We start from the raw sequence: 18,988 nt of genomic DNA on the forward strand, positions 1-18,988 counted from the left end.
TTGACTTTTTAGTGAATTTGTCTTCATTAAAATAATGCGTTTTGAATATCTTGTACTTGCATGGTTAATAGTTTCAAATGTCAATTTTAATTCATACAAATCTGACGTTGAGAAAATGTAAATACAATCATGTTTGAAAGGCGCTTATAAATAAAATGTATTATTATCATTATTATTATTTTGTTCACATCTGCAAATGTGTAGCTGTATGAATATTTACTGCAAGGGTTATCTTACAATCCTGGTATTGTTTCACTGCTGCAGACATCAACCTCATATTAGCATAATTTTTACATTTCAAATCAGGATGTATAGTTATCAAATACTTGCATGAATTTAAAGAATATGGAGGCCTTAAGATAATATCGCTCAGATGACAGGATTAAGAAAAAAAATCACATTTTTAATTACTGCCATTCATCAGTCACATGCCAAATATTTAATATTAATCACATAATCATTCAGATGTATAATACATGTTTTTGTATAATAAGTGATTTACATCATTTACTGCATGGTACACTGTGTGATTGGTAAGAAAACACAAAAGATTTACAACATCTGTGTTTGATATTCCTTGGTTATTTGTTACATGTACAGTATTTTTGTCCAATAGTAGTATTCAGTAAAGGGACCAGGGACAGTGTATCGATCTTCTCCACATCTCTGAAGCTTCTAGTTTCCAAGTGTCAAGGTTCATTAGTGCACATTAATGAACAAGCATGTAAATAAAGTCATCTTTTGGTTGATTTTGTTTTCAGTTGGAAAGGATGGAATACAGAGATACAGTGAAAGTGCTATAAATCAGACAGACAAAATAGCTTAAGACAAGATTACTGTGCCGCATCAGTTGTAGGTCACCTTGCCGCGATGGTATTGGGGTGTGGAGAGGAAAGGGGGGCTTCCTCTGCTGAAGACAAGTGTACACTATAAAAGCAACAGCAGTGGGAGCAACTGTCTTTCAGACAAACTGAGGCAAAACAAGAAAAAGCAATTATTGTGTCATTTTTTCCTTCCACTGGCAACCATGGTTGAATAGGTGGCTTCTCTCCCCCTTTTCCGCATCAGTCCTATTATGCCCATGGTCTTCTCATTTTAGACAAGAGGGCCAGGTGAGGCCGCCACAGGAAGCTGAGACAATGATGTAAATGATTACCTGAAAGGCAGAGAGAAGTTATTTTCCTACAGTGAAGCCCCATAGTGTACACTGTATCACGATAGCAATGTCAAAAGAAACAATGACTAATGAAATTTAACTGTCAGTTAAACAACAGAATTAGACCAATTGTAACAACTACTATGATGTTATTTGTCCCATTCTTACAGGATAGCTACAAACTAGATTTTGATTTGAAAAATGAATGAACGAACAAATGATACACAAATTATAAACAACAAATGAGACACAGTTACTCACCAGGCACACCAGCACAACAACAAAGGTCAACTTGAGGTTTTTCATACACATAGCTCTGGCCAGATTACGACTGGTGGTCTTAAACGTGACAGACTAAATTAAAAACAGAAAAGGAATTTCGGTGACTTGACATAACTATGCAGCTCTTATCAAGTATTCAACTGGCAAAAATGGACAAAACACTTACAGAATCAACCAGATTTTCTGTCTTGTCAATCAGCAACTCCAGCTTCTCCCCTCTCTGAGCAACCAAATCTGCAAAGCATAAAAATGCACAAAATACTTACCCTCACAAATGAAGCCTTTTGTGTGTGTAAACCTAGATGGCAATAATTTATACATGATATTCCTAATTCAAATTACTGTATTTTCAGCACTCTAAGGCACTTTGGAGTATGAGGCGCACCTTCAATGAATGGCCTATTTTAAAACCTTTTTCATATATACAGGTAGGTTGCAGTAAAAGGCGCATAGAATAGAAGCTGCAATAGTGGCTGCGGTTGCGCTATACATCTACAAGATGGAGCTATGCTAAAAGGAACACAATACTATACAATACAGCTTTATTGATATCGAGCTTTCACAACCGCTGCAGCTGTGACAAAGCACTTTACAGAACATTTAAAATACTACGTTCAATAAATCAGAATATTGATGCATATATATAAAGCGCATTGGATTGTTTGGCACACTGTCGGCTTTGGAGAAAATTTTATGCTTTTAGTGGTGCCTTACAGTGAGGAAAATATGGTAACTATTAATTTAGATATGCCAGCGCTGAATAAAGTAACTTCAGGCGTAATGAAACTGAACACGATAGACCAGCACTTTGGACGGCTCAGTCCCAATAATATTTTTTGTATAAACCTCAGAAGTCTGGATCTGGTCACTATTCCCCCCCCCAAAAAACAACCTAAACTAATTCATTCTTGACTAACACTAAAACGACGCACCAAAGGAATATTCCAACAACAACAACAATTAATTATAATGCCACGAATAGTAATAATAATATTATGTTTTTGCGATGATGTGTAAAAATGAGTAGATAGAACCGTAAGTGCAAATACTATCTTCTATGTTAATGAGACACGCACCTATGTTGCGGACCATTATCCCCTTGAGGTCATCCACTTGCATCTGTGTTTCAGTAAGCCGGTCAGATCCCCGAGGATCTGAATGATGTTTCTTCAAGGAAAAGTGTAAATAAAATGAGAACATGCATGCTGAAGTTTCTTGAATAAACATTTTTTCATGCAAAAACAAAAAACAAACAAAAACATTAAAGAGTAAAGGAAAGTTGGTAAGCTATGCATTTATGTGGCTTCTGAGAGATCTTTTTCCTTAGCTTAATTCCTTTCACAATAACATTACATTTGCTTCGCAGTTAGCATGGCTTCTCCGCCTTTCCCTGTTCACAACTCTTCGTAATCGTTTCACATGAATGATACTTTCAAGAAGTGTATTTCGTTTGTGGCCATGGAGGCTGTAATTGCCGATTTACAGGCGAAAACGTTTATGCGTAGTCGTCGAAGTAGACAGCCAAAGCTCGTTGTGTAGTGAGTTGCTGCGGCCTAAGTGGCACCAATCTCGACTTGACCTGTCAACTATTCACACATAGATGATGTAAGCAGCCTAGCAAAGCAATTTTAGGAATCATAGGAAGAACTTAAAATCTGTGGCTATCAATTTTGTGTGCGTGTGCGTGTGTGTGTGTGTGGCTCAAAACAAACTACTCTGCGAGCCTTTAAAACCTAGGAGTACCCAGCATGATTCGTCTGTCATAATCGCAGCGCAGTACGTAATAATGCAGGTGTCAAATAAGATAAGAAATCCTTTATTTGTCTTACAATGGAGAAATTGCTCATTTACAGCAACGGAATTATTAAATGGACACTCTGGAGGAGGTGGGCAACAGGAGGATGCTAGCCAAGCCAAAAGCTATGATAGACAGACCCTCCCACCTCCTCCAGGCCACCCTGACAGCACTGGGCAGCTCCTTCAGCTAGAGACTAATATACCCACGCAGCAAGAAGGAGAGATACCGCCGCTCATTCCTGACAACTGCTGCTATTGAATCGACAGATCTGACCTGAAAACCTGAACTCAACCCCACTCACCCATTCTGAATATTTTTTTGTTTTGTTTATTGAACATAAAACATATCTATATATATATTGCGCGTCGTCCCGCACGCGGTCTGTCCTTCCGTCTGTCCCTTTTCAAAACGTACCTACTTCACCGCGCCGCTGCTGCGCGCCGCCACTGCGCCGCTCAGGCAGTGGCTCACTACGATCGCGCGGGCATCTTAGCGAAAAAATGTTGTCTACCCACAAGCATTGCAATAAAATTGTTAGTTATTTAGTAGAGCTAAACATCTTTATTTTCGCGATAAGCAATGAAGATGAACAAAAAGTTGAACCAAGCAACAACACTTTTGTGGGCCGAAGGCCCAGCTTACCAGCCTTCGGCATGAACTAGCTGATGAGCCGCCCGGAGGGCGGCGAACAGCCACCAACCAGCCTTCGGCAGGAACTAGCTGATGAGCCGCCCGGAGGGCGGCGAACCAGCTAGTACAGTAATAATTTGACAGAAAATAAGGTAGATAAAAAAGTAAAAAGAAAGAAATCAGTCTTCATTCAACACAGTTATTATGTTCAAGGGAGTAGGATGAAGTAAAAAACTTATCTAATCCTACCCCGTTATGTGTTTATATCTACTAAATCATTTTTATATCAATCAGAAAAGAAAAAGTAAGAAGTCTCCATTAAGGCTCATATTTTACCCTTAACCGTGATATTTTTACAACTTTTGGGTTGTATCGGGATTATATACATCCTCACCCTGGCACTCTTGTGTCAATTTTCTCTTGTATTCATAATGGATATTTCAATACCTTTCTCTATTTATCAACTTAGTTCTGATTTATCATTATATTTAATGTTTAGAATTGATCATTTTAACTCTGATTGATGTAGGTTGTTTGTACTATTTTTTTGAATTTGTTTTTGAACTCAGCAAGCGATTTACTCATTTTTAGGTCCGTTTCGAGATTATTCCACAGATTAACACCTTTGCTAGATACACTTCTTTGCTTGATGTTTGTTCTTGTTTTGAGTTTTTTGAATAAATTGGTACCTCTTAATTCATAGTTGCTTTCTCGAATTTCGAAAAACTTCTGAATGTTTTGGCAGAGGAGGTTATTGTGTGCTTTGTACATTAATTGGGCGATTTTAAAGTCAACCAGGTCATAAAATTTCATCGCATTTAATTTGATAAATAGTGGATTTGTGGGTTCCGTATATTTTGATCTATTAATAATTCAAATTGCTTTTTTTTGTAGTTTGAGAATAGGGAGTGTGTTTGTTTTGCAGGCATTTCCCCATATTTCCACACAGTAGGTCATATATGGTAATAATAATGAAGTGTATAATGTGTACAAAGATCTCTTATTTAGCACTTCCTTGGTTTTGTAGAGGATCCCTACGGTCTTGGCTATTTTTCTTTTTACGTTATCGATATGTGGTTTCCAACATAGTTTTGAGTCTATTACTAATCCGAGAAACTTTCATACGCTCTTTCTATTTCAATTGAGTTTACCATAATTTTGGCTTGGTTTTTGATTGGTCTTGTGCCAAAAACAATTAACTTCGATTTTTTCAGGTTAAGTGACAATTTATTTCTGTCGAACCAGTTTTTTAATTTGTTTAAAATTAATCGTTTTCTACGGTTCTCAGGAGCTGTTTCAGATTTATTCCAGAACAGTAGAAAGTTGTATCATCAGCAAATAGGACACATTTAAATAGTTTTGAGACCTTGCAGATATCATTTATATATAAGATGAATAGTTTTGGACCAAGCACTGACCCCTGAGGAACTCCGTGAGTGATTTTCAGTTGATTCGTTTTTTTATTGTTGAGTTGCACGTACTGATATCCGTTTTCTAAATAACTTTTTATCTATTTATAAGCTACACCTCTAATGCCATATCTTTCTAGTTTTTTTCAATAATATACTGTGATCTATTGTGTCAAAAGCTTTTTTTAGATCTAGGAAAACCCCAACAGTAAATTCTTTGTTGTCTATATTAGTGGCTATTGCTTCCACAAACTCCCTAACTGCCATTGAGGTGGTCCGTTTTTCCCTAAAGCCATATTGATTCTCACTTAACAGCGCATGCTTTTGTATAAAGCTATCAAGTCTGCGAGAAAATAGTTTTTCTAATATTTTTGAAAATTGTGGTAGTAGTGATATTGGTCTATAATTTGTAAACAGAAGTCTTTCTCCACTTTTATAGATTGGAATAACTTTAGCAATTTTCATTTTTGATGGAAAGATACCAGCTTTGAATGACAGGTTGCATATGTGCGTGAAAGGTCGCACTACATATTCTATAATCTGCTTGATTATTGTCATCAATATTAAAGCAATCAGTTGACTTTTTATTTTTAAAAGTTTTTATAATATTTGATACTTCTTGTTTTACAGCAGTAAGGAACATCGTGGAGGAGTTTTTTTCTATGTATCTATCTATTTCAAACAAGTTTGTTGGATCAGGAATTTGTTTTGCTAGGTTACTGCCGATGTTGACAAAATACTCATTAAATTCAGTTGCTATTTCTGCAGGTTTTTCCAAAATAGTATTTTTGCCTTTGATAAAATACTCTAGATAATCCATTTTTTAGGACTATTTCTGATTACTTGGTTAAGTATTTTCCATATTTCTTGATAATGATCTCTTTTACTGGTTCTTATAATATTTACTAGTTTATTTTTATAGGTCTTATATTTTTTTCTGCTTCTTCAGTTCTGAATTTTAAAAACAATTTATATAAATTATTTTTCTTTTTACATGCGTTTTCTATGCCTTTCGTTATCCATGGCTTACTTGGGTCTTTATACTTTTTGGAGACTTTAGTTAATGGAAAATGTTTATCATATAAGGAGATTATGGTAGACTGAAATACTTCAAACGCTGTATTTGGGTCTTCGTTTGAGTAGACCTCGGTCCAGTTTTGTTTTTCTAGGTCTTGCTTAAAGGCATCGATGGAACGTTGGGTTCTTAGTCTTATTTCTGTTATACGAGTTGTTGATTTAGCTTTTCTATCGAAATAATTATGAAAAACTGCAAAAACAGGTAGGTGGTCACTTATGTCATTAATGAGAAGTCCACTTTCCATTTTATGATCAATCTTATTTATAAATATGTTATCTATTAATGTGGGCGTGTCAACTGTTATTCTGCTGGGTTTCGGGATTACTGGGAAAAAGCTGTTGCTGTACATAGTATTCATGAAGTCAGTTGTTTTTTTGTGTCTATTTGGGTTTAATAAGTCAATGTTAAAGTCACCACATATTCGTGTTTTCTTATCGTTGTAGTAACTGAGCATATTGAAAAGTTTTTTTATTGAATGTGTCAATACATGTTACTGGTGTCCTACAGATGCAACTTATGATGATATTTGATGCCTTTTTATTGTGTATTTCAATGGTTAGACATTCCATTTGGTTTTCTATTGTGTTTGTCAATCTCTCGATTTTACTGCATTTAAGTGCTTTCTCTACATATATTGCAACCCAACCTCCTTTTTTGTTTTCTCTATTAGTTGCAAACATTTCATAACCTTCCATTTCCATTTCAGTTGTTTTATCTTCATCAAGCCAAGTTTCTGATATGGCAATTATTTAACATTTATTGAATTTAGTCAGGTATCCTTTCATTTTTGTGAAGTTTTTATAGAGACTTATACTGTTTAAGTGTATTATCGAAAGTGCATTTTCCAATTTTATATTAGTTTTGAATTGTTCATCCAGGTAATAGTCAGAGTCTGTTACTCTTTGTTTGTTGTTGAAGAAGTTATTGTCTGGGTCCAAATTGTTCTCGGGATCGAATGGCTTATAGTCAATATCTTCAAAGGGTTGGAAGTTCATGTTTTTGGGATGTGAATTTCCTGCTCCCACGCGGTCGTCGATGGCTCCCTCACGGCCGTAATTGGTTCCTTCGCTGTTGTCGCTCGCTCTCTCGCCGTCATCACTGGGTCTCTCGTGGTTGCTGGCTCCCTTGCGGTCGTCGCCGACTCCCTCACGCTCGCCGGCTAGCTGCCTCCCGGCTCTCTCACGCGTGCTGGCTGGTTGTCTCCCGGCTGCCTCACGCTCGCTGTCTCCCGGCTCCCTCGCGGTCACTGGCTCACCCCTGCAGTCGTCGCTGGTTTCCTCTCGGTCGTCGTTGGCTCCCTCACGGTGGTCGCAGGCTGGTTGTCTCCTGGCTTCCTCACAGTCGCTGGCTTCCCTGCAGTCGTCGCTGGCTCCCTCGCGGTCGGTCGGTCTTGAAAAAGTTATTGTCCGGGTCCAAGTTGTTCTCAGGGTCAAACGTCTTGTGGTCAGTAGGGTTGGAAGTCATCAAAGGATTCGAAGTCCATGTTTTTTGGTATGTGAATTTCCTGCTTCAGTAGGGTCAGAGTTTTTATTGTCGGGTGGTGAATAATTCTCAGTATGCTGCTTGATGGTGTTGAACTCGAGCCTGTTGTGTTGGAGTACTGGTGCGGGGGTGGACAATAGTTTGTTATGTCTTAAGTAGGCAGTTTCCCCTCTGTCACGTGCAGCTTTTAATTTTGGGAGGAGCTCTTTTCTTTTTTGTCATACGGCATCTGTAAAGTCTTCGTTGATGTAGATGTTGGAGCCTTTTAAGTATTTTGCTTTTTGTAGGATCCTTGATCTGTCCTTGTATCTTAGAAATTTCACCACACTTGGCCTTGGTCGAGGTCTTCCAGGGTCTTCTCTTCCTGTGCGGTGAGCTCTCTCCACCTCAATTTGCCCCTGTATCAGCAGTTTCTCCTTAAGGATTTTTTGAACTTTTTCCTCTGTTTCAGTCCACGTTTCTCCCGGTTTTTCCTCAATTCCATCAATTACTAAGTTGTTTCTTCTTGACTGTCCTTCCAAGTAGTCCACCTTGTCTGTTAATACAAGCATGCCGTCACATACTTTGTAGAATTCTGTTTGCGTGTCTTTGGAATGGCCAGTTTGATAGATTAGATTTTTTTTAATGTCGTCTACCTCTTTTTGGGTAAAGTTCATGCTGGTTTTTATTTCTTGGACGTCCCTGGTAAAAGTGTCAAGTCGTGAGTTTGTTGAGTCTATTATCATCTTGACAAATCCTTTGAAATGTTCCTGTTGTTGTTGCAAGAGCGCCGTAAAAAGTTCTTTTTGTTGCTGGAGTAATTCATTTACTTGAGTGAGGGTCAGGGAACCCTCTTCCTGCTTTGTGTCTTGCTTCTGTTTGGATGGCATTTTGTCGGGTCTCGTTGCTAGCCGGTTGTATGCTAGTTTGTGACGTGTCCAGTAGGCTTGCTGCTGGGTGTTTCTAACGTGGCAAGTGGGTTTACCGGCTCCCTCACGCTCGCTGGCGTTTGGTTGGTTGGTCTCTGGTCGTGGGTTCCAGTTGCGTAGCGACTTTTCGCAGTTAGCTTCCGTGCTAACGTCCGCGGTTAGCTTCCGTGCTAACGAGCTAGCGTTTCGTCCAGCCTCCTCTTCACGTCGCCAATTTCTACACATGCGCTGCCACCATGTTTCGCTCTGTTCTTTACTTTCAAATGTGGGGGATATGCTTATATTTATATTTTATATTTTATATTTCCTTATATACTTTTTGTTCCTTATAATTTTTGCTGCTATAAATTGGGAATTTCTCCATTGTAAGACAAATAAAGGTTTTCCTATCTTGAAAAAAAAAATTATACTTGACATAATCACCATCTGAGCAGCCAGCGTCGATGAGAACTCGCTGTTCATGGCGTACGGCAGGGCTGTTTGTGCTCGTGAACCATATGTGGTCTGGAAGCGCCTCTTGATCTCACCGAGGAAGCTGAATGCACGAGACCTTTCAAAGTCCTTTCGCACACAAAAAAAAGACTATCAATGAACACATGCATAATACTGAAGCTGAAATTAGTCCTGCCAAAAAAACATTACAGTAGGTGCATTTGTTTTATTGTATGTCAGGTTGGCAAAGTGGCTGAGATGCCAAGAAGCTCATATTAAATGATGACGTGAACCAATACTTACATCATCAGTGATACACAGGTATATGATTCTGTCATGGCAGATGTAATGAAAGAGATAGCTGAAAGATAAGAGTGTTTTAAAGAATATTATTTCCTATTTTCCCCACATACTCCATGTTAACGAATACACAACTGAAAATAAGAGCTAGTTTCCCCCCCCCCCCAGGAAGAAACTAAAAGCCTCTCTTTCCTTTTCGGTATTTGTATGTGTATGCAGTGTGTAAACACCACATTGATAATTAAAGTTTAGTCAGGAGGCTCTTATTTTTGGTTTGACCTGACAATCAGACAGGTGTTGTGTAATTACGCAACACCTGTCTGATTGTCTGATTGACCTACCTTGCACTCGTCTGCCATATATAGAATAAATACAATACATTAAACTATCTCCGCATGATTGTTACACACTAATCTGGTGGTGCATCACCACTGTCATTGCCTGCCGAAAACGAGTCGGACGTTCTGTAATGTACTGTATTTGACGAGAAATAAACGCAACACCCCAAGTGGAGTTAATGGTTGAGGGTGAAAAGCAGCAAATGCACACCTACCTGCCATGGCTGTATGTCAATTTGTTATTCTCGGATGGAATTTTGGCCAAGACCTGTTCAGTCACTTCGAGGAAGTTGCCACCACACCATGCATGCTTGGCTAGAATGGTTGTTCCACGAGCCACCACGGCAAAGAGAATTGCCATGGCCACAGCTGGCACGGATCTGTCAACATAAGAATATGACTCGGGGTTCGGGGGACACTAATCTGAAACTCCCAGTTGAACGTTTTAATGATGACTAGTCATGAATATGTCTGCGTCAAAACTGACTCAAATCAAATCGGAAATATTCCTACACAGCTAGAGGAGGAGATCCGACTAGCGCGAGCTGCACAAAATAACACCAATCACAAACTATGATGCCTCAACTGGCGTTTTTTTGTTTGTTTTCGCCAATGTTGACAACACTCGGCATGACACAATTTAATGCTGATCCAAATAAACGCCAAAAGCAATATAATGTGACATACAACGCTTACCCCAAAACCCTGATAACAAGCGGCCTTCAAAAATGCACATTTACACAAGTGTCCAACATCTCACAAGACTTCCAAACCTAGCAAATCCCTTTCGAGTGACTTCTGCTTTGTAAACTAGCAGCCGGACCTTCAGACCGGAACCCAATTCACTCGGTAATGGGTAATGTAGTTCACACACATTTCATAAACGCAAACGGCGTATAACTGGTTAAATGTTGGACTACAACGTATTAGCGTCGTTTTTAAGAGTTCTAATGACGTCATGATATCGCGACCTATTTTATCTTTTACTTCCCCCTTTTGTTTTTACAGGTTATTTGGAAGGGAATTTGTTCTACATCTGAATTTATGCATACTCTTAATCAACGAAATAAAAAATACAGCAAATCTAGTTGCTTTAAATAACATCTACATCACATAAGTAAACAAACTCTCGGGGTGAGTTTGCCTGTCAGACAAAACTACGGGTTGGACTCAGCGAATATCTTTGTGATAGAGTAATCGTACAGCATGGCTGCTGAAGGCGAGAAGAAGCGAATTCTAGAGATGGTAAGGGGCTTAAACATCGCACAAACATTTTTTTAGCTGCACATGTAACTTTTAGAATCACCAGACCGCTCCTTCGGTAACCGATGGTCTTAACTCTTAACAACACACCAATATACTGTACACACTAGCATCTGTGGCGGTTGTCAAATGAAATTGCTACCACGTGAAACATTCGTGACCAAACTACTTTTAATCAACACTTAGGCATTTCACATTATTGGTTATCTTAAATCAGCGTAACTCTAGAATGTAACGGAAATGACTTCATTTACGTTTTAGAATTTAGCCCAACAACACGTAAGGTGCTTTCCACAAGGGAGCGCTGTTGATAGGTGACATTTGACGACAGTCTCGAAGTTGAACTGTATTTTTTTTCTGCAATGCGTTTTAGGTCCAAGCCGATGGTTCAGATGATGGGAGTGTGACATTTGTGATGCATGATGAAGACCATACCTTGGGGAACTCGCTGCGATATATGATCATGAAAGAGTAAGTGTTTTTGATCAAGTTGAATAAAGTAGCTTTTAGTGCAGTCTAAAGCGCGTTAATGTGTGTCTAAAAAGTTTAACGTGGTTTGATGTTCAAAAACCACGACCGAACACCAAAAATTCACATGTACCACCTATGCCCACCTCAACCATGTGAGTACATACACATGAATTCTGGTGGTGATTGGTCGCAGTTTTGTAACATTAAGCTCCATTAAGTTTTTTCCTCTCATGTGAATCTCAAAAGGGAGAGAAAAGCTTACTGCCCATGAAATCCAAAATACTATGGCGATTGTTTTGATACTTTTAGACTTGAAAGTGGGCAAAAGATGTGCATGTGAATTTTGGTTGTAGTTTTATGACATTAATCCACGTTAAACTTTTTTTTTTTTTACATCAAGTCTTTTCAACTATCCCGCCCAATGCACAATAATTTCACTTTTGCATTCTTTATATTCACCAGCGAGTCTGTCGAGTTTTGCGGCTACACCATCACCCATCCATCAGAGAGCAAGATCAACTTTCGCATTCAGACACGAGGTAAAGGACACAACAATTGTTTTTTGGGAATAATTTTAGTTTTTTTGACCAGAAATCTGAAATTTAGCAAGTGGGGAGCCATTTTCTTCTCCTGTGCTATAAAACATTATGGCTTTCAGAAACACATACACCCCGCTGTGAGGAAAGAGCTTATAATATAATAAAATTTATAACACGCTTCTAAGATTACATTAAACTCATTCAGTACCAGCTATTTTCAGACCCATTTTTTAACTTAAGCTTTGAAAACAATTATAAGTCAAGTCAAGTCAACAGTATTTATAGAGCACTTTCAAACAGGCGGTAGAAAGCACCAAGCAGTAAAATCATGCTGAGTCGAACGCCAAAGAATACAAGTGGGTTTTGAGGAGGGTACAAGTGGGTTTTGAGGAGGGCTTTATAAATATGTAAACGCATGCCTGGGATTGAATGTGTGGAGTCTGAAAAGACATAATAAGTATTACACTTCAACATGCACAAACAATTAAAATCGACGCAAAACAGTGCGTTTTTTGTAAATTTATTTTACTTCTCATTATTTTGAATACTATTTTTTCTCTTTATAGTTGTGCTTTATTTCATTGTATCTTCCATTGAATTGTTTTTAAGATTTGATCTTCAATCAATGTAATTGTTTTTCTTATTTCATAAAGGTTAAAAACGTCAATCAGTAATTCAACTGATCGGAAATTCTCATATTGGAAAATGTTTTTCAGCCATATCATCCAGCCCTCCTAAGCATGTATTGAATCATTACATTTACCAGATTAAAAAAAGTCATAGTTGCATTGACCTCATTCATCAATGTTTAAACAAAATCACCTAAATGTAACCTTTTTCTCCGGGTTCGTATTTTTAACAGTTAAAAGAAAAAGGCATGAATGATCAATATCAACCAATTCTGAAATTGTTATGATACTTATATCGCCCAATCCTACATGCAGGAATACAAGGAGACATGTGAGATAGAGGGGGCAAAAACTGAGTTGAGATTCGGGAATCGCTTGTTACTATTTATTGCCTTTCCTCGAGCCGTTTCTAAAACTTCTGCTCTAATACTTCTAACAATCAGAGATGTCAATATATATATATATATATATATATATATATATATATATATATATATATATATATTATATTGTGTGTGTTTGTCTATGTTTACAACCATGTGGTAGACTAGAAAGGATAACAAAGGAAAACTTGCACTTTACATTTTACACCCATTAGTGCAAACGCCAATCTATTGGTGGAGCAAATACATTTTTAATGGATTCATTGTGAAATCCTTCTGTATTGATATTCTCATTTTATCTTACAACATTACCTTTTGCTGGAGCAGAAATGCGCAGCATAGCAAGTGAGTAGCCATTTTCTTTGCCTGTGTAGCACATTAAACGTGACTTGATCAAGAAGAAACTGCCCCGTGATTTTTAGTAACCTACGCATTTCTCTTTGATAAAAGAGCAATGACTGCTCTGGCTAAAAGAAAACATGTTTTTCAACTGGTTTTATCACATGAATGATCTATGCACAATGGAGACAGCTTGTTGTCTTTGGCCTAAGGAAGGGATTCTTGAAGAATCCTTGGGCCTCGAGCTTGTAAACAGTGATCTCTTCCGGAGCAGGAAACATGTGCCTTATCGAGTGTCCATTATTTTTGGTCGTCTTGTAATGTGACACTGAAAAGTGGTCAATTTGTGCACCTTTTAAAAAATCTGTTGCATTAAATTATTGCTTTTCCTTACGCAAATTAATGCTCATTTTGTAATTTAATTTGACATTGACAATGCTATAATATTTTAAATGATATATTGCTTTGTTCCTCTTTTGCTTCCCTTTGTTGTGCAATGCAATTATGTGTGCATCACAAAATGGCGGAGTGCAAACTTTGGAATGACAACAATAAGGAGGATTCCAAATGATGCCAAGTTACAAGATCTGCGACATAGCAGACGTCAATTGTGAACTCATCTTCACACTTTTACGTATCAGAGAATTTGGGTATTCCAAGCATAAACAGTCACCGCTATGAAACTTGTAACTGTTAAAATGCCATAAACATTGCAAGAGACTTTCCAGGTGTGAAAATAAATTAGCTCAGTTTAATATTAAGATGTTAAAACTGTGAAACACATGCAGGGTCACTCAATATATTGCATATACAGTACACAACACATAGATGAATAAGTAGTTTTGAAATCAGAAGACAGTTTGTTCAAATGTTACATTTTAAAAGAGGGATTGTAAAAAAATGCTTGCAATGTTTCAACATTTTTAAAAGTGAAGACAATTTGCAATTTTGGTGTTTTAGTTAGTCAATACACATAATTGGCTTTCATGCTTTCACGTCCATTCGGCCCTCTAGTCGCATTGGATACATATCCACAAGTGGAAGACACTTGGGACAGATTTGGAAAAAAAATGTACTGTTGGTATTGACATGGAAAAATTATGATCCATGACACAGGCAAAAAAAAAAAAAAAACAACAAAAAATAATTTGGATAGTGCAGAAAATTATCTGGCTGCGGAAAAATAATAATAATAATAATTAAGGTCCATTATTATTTCTTTCACCGTTTTGGTCTTGGCATTGATCTCAGCTTGAATTGTCCGTTTTGGCCAAGACATTTCATTTGGTGCATCCCCAAGTCCTGTATGCACTACTCCAAGTGATGACATATGGCTTTGTAGAACCAAAAAATGTGAGTGCGGCTGCAAACAAATTGATCTCAGGTTGCAAATTGCCGCGTGCATGTCCAACAGCCTCAATAAGTATCTACTAAAAAACAGTTGCAAATCCAAATTGGAATCGAGCCCATGTTGTTGACGACACTTTTGGGAGCATGATTTGAACTGACATTGCAGCATTAACATTGCTGATTGCTGGCTGGGAGTGTATTATGTAGTTGTGTTGGGCCATTCCCTCACACGTATCTGCTGTGTTTCCCCCCCTCCCCAGATGGAACTCCTGCTGTTGAACCTCTGAGAAGGGGCCTGAATGAGCTCCGGGATGTTTGTCAACATATTCTCAATACCTTTGAGGTAAACCTTACCAGATTTAAACTCAATAAAACATGCTGCTTCTGTTTGCTTGAGTCTTAGAAAAAATGAAGTTTCGGGACTCATGTAACTGTTTATAATTTACTGAGTGAGCCATGAATGCTTACAATGGTTCATTCACCTGTCTTCCATGCTAGCATTACATGACCAATTCCTGCTTAGTGCCAGTGTGAATGTGCTGTGGAACAATTTCTGACTCTATGTGCCCTGTGACTGACTGACGACCAGTCCAGAGTGTCATTTCCCTTTCATTCAAAGTCAGCTGGAACAGCCTCCAGTTCTCCACAACCCTGAACAGGATAAGCGGTATACAAACAAGATGGACAGTTTCTTAATCTGGTTTGCAGTATCCAGGGCACATATCATTCTCACACCCTGCAGCTCAAATCATCTGTTCCACTACCCAGCTGGTCATGACAGCCTCTTTTTTTTCTGACACCTGGAGTCGGATCCAAAATGTGAGAAAATCTTCAGAACTGAGAGAGATTTGCTGTGGCTTTGTGGAAATGTCACATCACATGCTCAATATGTGCAAAGAAAAGCTTTAATGTTGTTCGGTGAATCATGAGTACTTTGCTGAAGCTGGGATAAGTCACAAAATTGTGATGATATTCACTGCCTGACCTAAAAAATGAATAGTTTTCTTGGAAAACAAGGAGTGCCTTTGTTTAACCACCCTCAGCCAAGACAGACAAATGAGACATAAAGCACTTGTGTTTACCAGTGTCTACATTGGAGCCGTTTTCAAAAGAAACATACTAATACATATGCAACGGAGCAAAGTGGAAACTCAGCAGTGAAACATCCTCGAAGTGGTGCCATTTGTCTGTGAACCAACATTGTCTGGAAACAGTGTGCCAAAGTCAAAACCATCACATTGAAACTCAAAGCAGGGCTGGACAACTTTGGTATTTGTAGACTGAATTCAGCAATGCCTATAAAGCACCACTAAGTAACAGTATTGATGAGCAAATACCTTTTGTTCTGTTTCCATTACGTTTCAAGCATTTTCATTTAGTTTTATTTTCCAGCGGTACACTTTTCTTGATGATTGTATCGAATGTAAATTTGGTATTTGAAACATTTTTCGCTGAACTCGTTAAGGTTTTATGGTGGTAATGGTGTTTTGAGCCTGGGAACACCTGATTCAGTTAACATGGAACAGACGACGAGCGTCACCACGCAGTTCAGTTGTACTCGAGTAGGTGGCATTAACACATTACAGTCAACAATACAATACAATTTTATTAATATCGCGCTTTACCAACAGCTGCAATGTTAAAAAGAGCTTTACTGAACATTTAACATAAAACAATAATACAGGACATATGATATGACAATAATATAATCGTCAACAATTACAGTGGTACCTATGCTTACAAACGTCCCTTCATACGACATTTTGAAGTTACGAAAGGTCTCAACAGGAAAATATTGCCTCTTGTTGCAAAAGAAATTTCAACATATGAAAGATAAAAATACAGTGTGGGCTACTCGTCGCAGCTCTGAACGCAACATACTTAAACCTGCTCTGCCATTGGCTATTACTGATCATCATCCTAGCATCCCATTAGCTAAGAGGGACCTCTCCCGTATAGGTCTCTGTGTGTAGATAGATAAATAGATAGATATGTGTCTATGCAGCCGCCTCGTCATTCGCCCCTTGGGCCATGAGGCGTTCCAATAGATTTACGTAAATGTGAATCACCCAGAAAAAGTGTTCACCGGTTGGCCGATCGCTCACTACGCTGATGGTTGCCTTGGACATTTTCGAAGGATTGTAAACAGCCTAAAAAAGCAAACGCCCTTGCATCGGTTCGTGACAAAACGCCAGCAAAAAACATTTCTGAGAGAGAACATGGACTAAAGAGGGCAAAAAACGACAAGGACGCAGTTAAAAGTTAAATGATCATCATTTTTATTCTTGACTCTATTCTTTGTTTTTTACATTGTGCACAGCTCTCATTTATTATGCAATAATCTAATAACATGTATTGTTTGGGTTTTTTTGCATATTTATCCTTCATAAAACATTTATGTCTGAATTTTGGGGGGGCTTGGAACAAATTAGGGCATTTACATGGAAAACACATCTCTACTTACAAAATGTTATGGTTAAGAAATTTCTAAAAGAACCAATTACTTTCATAAGTCGAGGTACCACTGTGTTCCTACATACACCTTGTTGTTTCCCTAGTGTGTTATGGGGAATAATGACCCCCTGACACAACTAGAGGGCGGAGAAGAAAGTTATTGACCCCCTCCAAAAAGATTTTGTAGTTCAAACAGTCAAACCTCGGTTTTTGTCCATAATCCGTTCCAGAAGGCTGTTCGAAAAACGAAACCACGCTCTTTAAAAAAAATAATGTTTTATTGAACACATCTGCTCACAATTGAAAGCAACACGAGGATTGTTCCTTCCTCTTCGACCCGAGGAAGCGTCATTTCCTCGTGGAAGGAAGGCGAGAGGGGTCAAGTGGTGCATTCAAGTGTGCTCAGTTTGTTTGAGAACCGAAATTTGTTCGTCATCCGAGGCATAAAAAACTCGAAATTTTTGGTCGAGAACCGACGCGTCCGAAAACCGAGGTTTGGCTGTCCCACACACAATTTTACCAAAACTCTTAGATATTATTTCCAACTCATCTAACTCTTACTCTTACAAATAAATTGCTTGCAGACAATTATAATTCGGAAAAACTGCTGTGGGGGTGTCCTTATATATTTCCACTAACACCCCAGACAAAACGTTGGTCCTTCCAGACATATAAAAACTATTGCATATGTCATCCTCACAATGCTTACCAACAAACAATTATCATTCACCTCGTTGTTCTGGATTTGGGAGTCTAGCTTAAGCTGGTTCTGTTGCAACCAAGACTTTGCGCTAGGGACTGTCACGTGCATGACTCCGGAGCCACTGTCATTTTCCTTTAGTGTCAATGAGCACTGCTCAGCTTGTGCTTTTTGAACCTGTGACAGAGCCTCTCAGCAAGAGACCGTTGTGTCAACGTCTGAACTCAAGCTGAATGATCTATTCTACTGTTCCAGGCAAACGTGACAGAGTTCAAACAGAAGCAGGAGCAACCCATGGAATGAAGACCATCAAGTGAAATGAGATAACATATTTTCTGTATATACAATATGTCTAATTTCTATAGTATCATTTCATACGGAGGTTGTTCAAATGCAGAAATGCAGTGGCATGTCAAAGGCTTTTTTGTGAGCAAAAGTATGTTGTTTTTCTTTTCTGTACCATATTTCATAAATTGTTGACTTGAGGAGTGAAAACATTAAACTTCAGAAAACAAATGTTCAGTGTCAAGTCATTTTTCCTGATTTGTCATTATTCAGTCTCCCACAAGACATTTTCTGTTATCTATGTACAGTATTGACATAACTGCTGTGTATCTATCACCCCTTTCAAGGGTTTTCAAAGCATTGATGTCCTTCTTGGAACACAAAATTATTTGCATCTGTCCGTTTGAGGAGGCCGTTGACATCTGAAGGAAACTTTGGCTCTGAAGTTTTCATAATTAGCTGAAGAATGCGCTCTGAGTTACTTTACACTATGCTGCCAAACAGATGCAGAAAAAAAATGAGGGCATTGAAGTGTAAATAACGACATAAGTTTTTTGGCGTTAATCGTAACCAGTTGCATGTAAACGCGTGGCTGTATGTGTGGTTGACAGCTTTGGGAATTTGCGAATAGCTCAGACTTATTTGACGGGTTTCAAAACAGAATTTATATGCTGCAACACATTCTGTTGTTTTGATCCGAGCTTTCCCCTACTGATAGACTCAAGGAGACATTGAAAAATAATAAAATTAACAAGTCATACT

At 38.2% G+C, this 18,988-nt stretch overlaps 2 protein-coding genes and 1 long non-coding RNA gene across 4 annotated transcripts; 2 read left to right on the plus strand and 1 right to left on the minus strand.

The window, feature by feature from the left end:
- Positions 1–416: 416 nt before the first annotated feature.
- On the minus strand, positions 417–10,674 carry sybl1 (synaptobrevin-like 1). Of its 2 annotated transcripts, none has more exons than XM_052058340.1 (8): positions 10,510–10,674; positions 10,029–10,193; positions 9,479–9,536; positions 9,167–9,304; positions 2,515–2,605; positions 1,605–1,672; positions 1,418–1,510; positions 417–1,156 (listed from the first exon to the last, which is right to left on the minus strand). In XM_052058340.1, exons 2-8 carry the CDS (start codon positions 10,172–10,174, stop codon positions 1,091–1,093), a joined length of 660 nt encoding a protein of 219 aa, XP_051914300.1. In that variant the 5' UTR covers positions 10,175–10,193; positions 10,510–10,674; the 3' UTR covers positions 417–1,090. The 2 variants fall into 2 exon arrangements, with proteins under 2 accessions (XP_051914300.1, XP_051914291.1); XM_052058331.1 differs by having other exon boundaries at positions 10,501–10,664.
- Positions 1,652–2,312, plus strand: LOC127596301 (uncharacterized). Its single transcript, XR_007961435.1, has 2 exons — positions 1,652–1,728; positions 2,159–2,312. It is a non-coding gene; the product is annotated as an uncharacterized LOC127596301 (long non-coding RNA).
- A 190-nt stretch (positions 10,675–10,864) lies between the features above and the next one.
- Positions 10,865–18,457, plus strand: polr1d (RNA polymerase I and III subunit D). The gene is made up of 5 exons (XM_052058468.1): positions 10,865–11,058; positions 11,450–11,547; positions 12,010–12,086; positions 15,048–15,130; positions 18,197–18,457. Exons 1-5 carry the CDS (start codon positions 11,020–11,022, stop codon positions 18,242–18,244), a joined length of 345 nt encoding a protein of 114 aa, XP_051914428.1. The 5' UTR covers positions 10,865–11,019; the 3' UTR covers positions 18,245–18,457.
- Positions 18,458–18,988: the final 531 nt, after the last annotated feature.

Source organism: Hippocampus zosterae, chromosome 1 (assembly GCF_025434085.1).
Source record: "Hippocampus zosterae strain Florida chromosome 1, ASM2543408v3, whole genome shotgun sequence".
NCBI classification, from domain to species: Eukaryota; Metazoa; Chordata; class Actinopteri; order Syngnathiformes; family Syngnathidae; genus Hippocampus; species Hippocampus zosterae.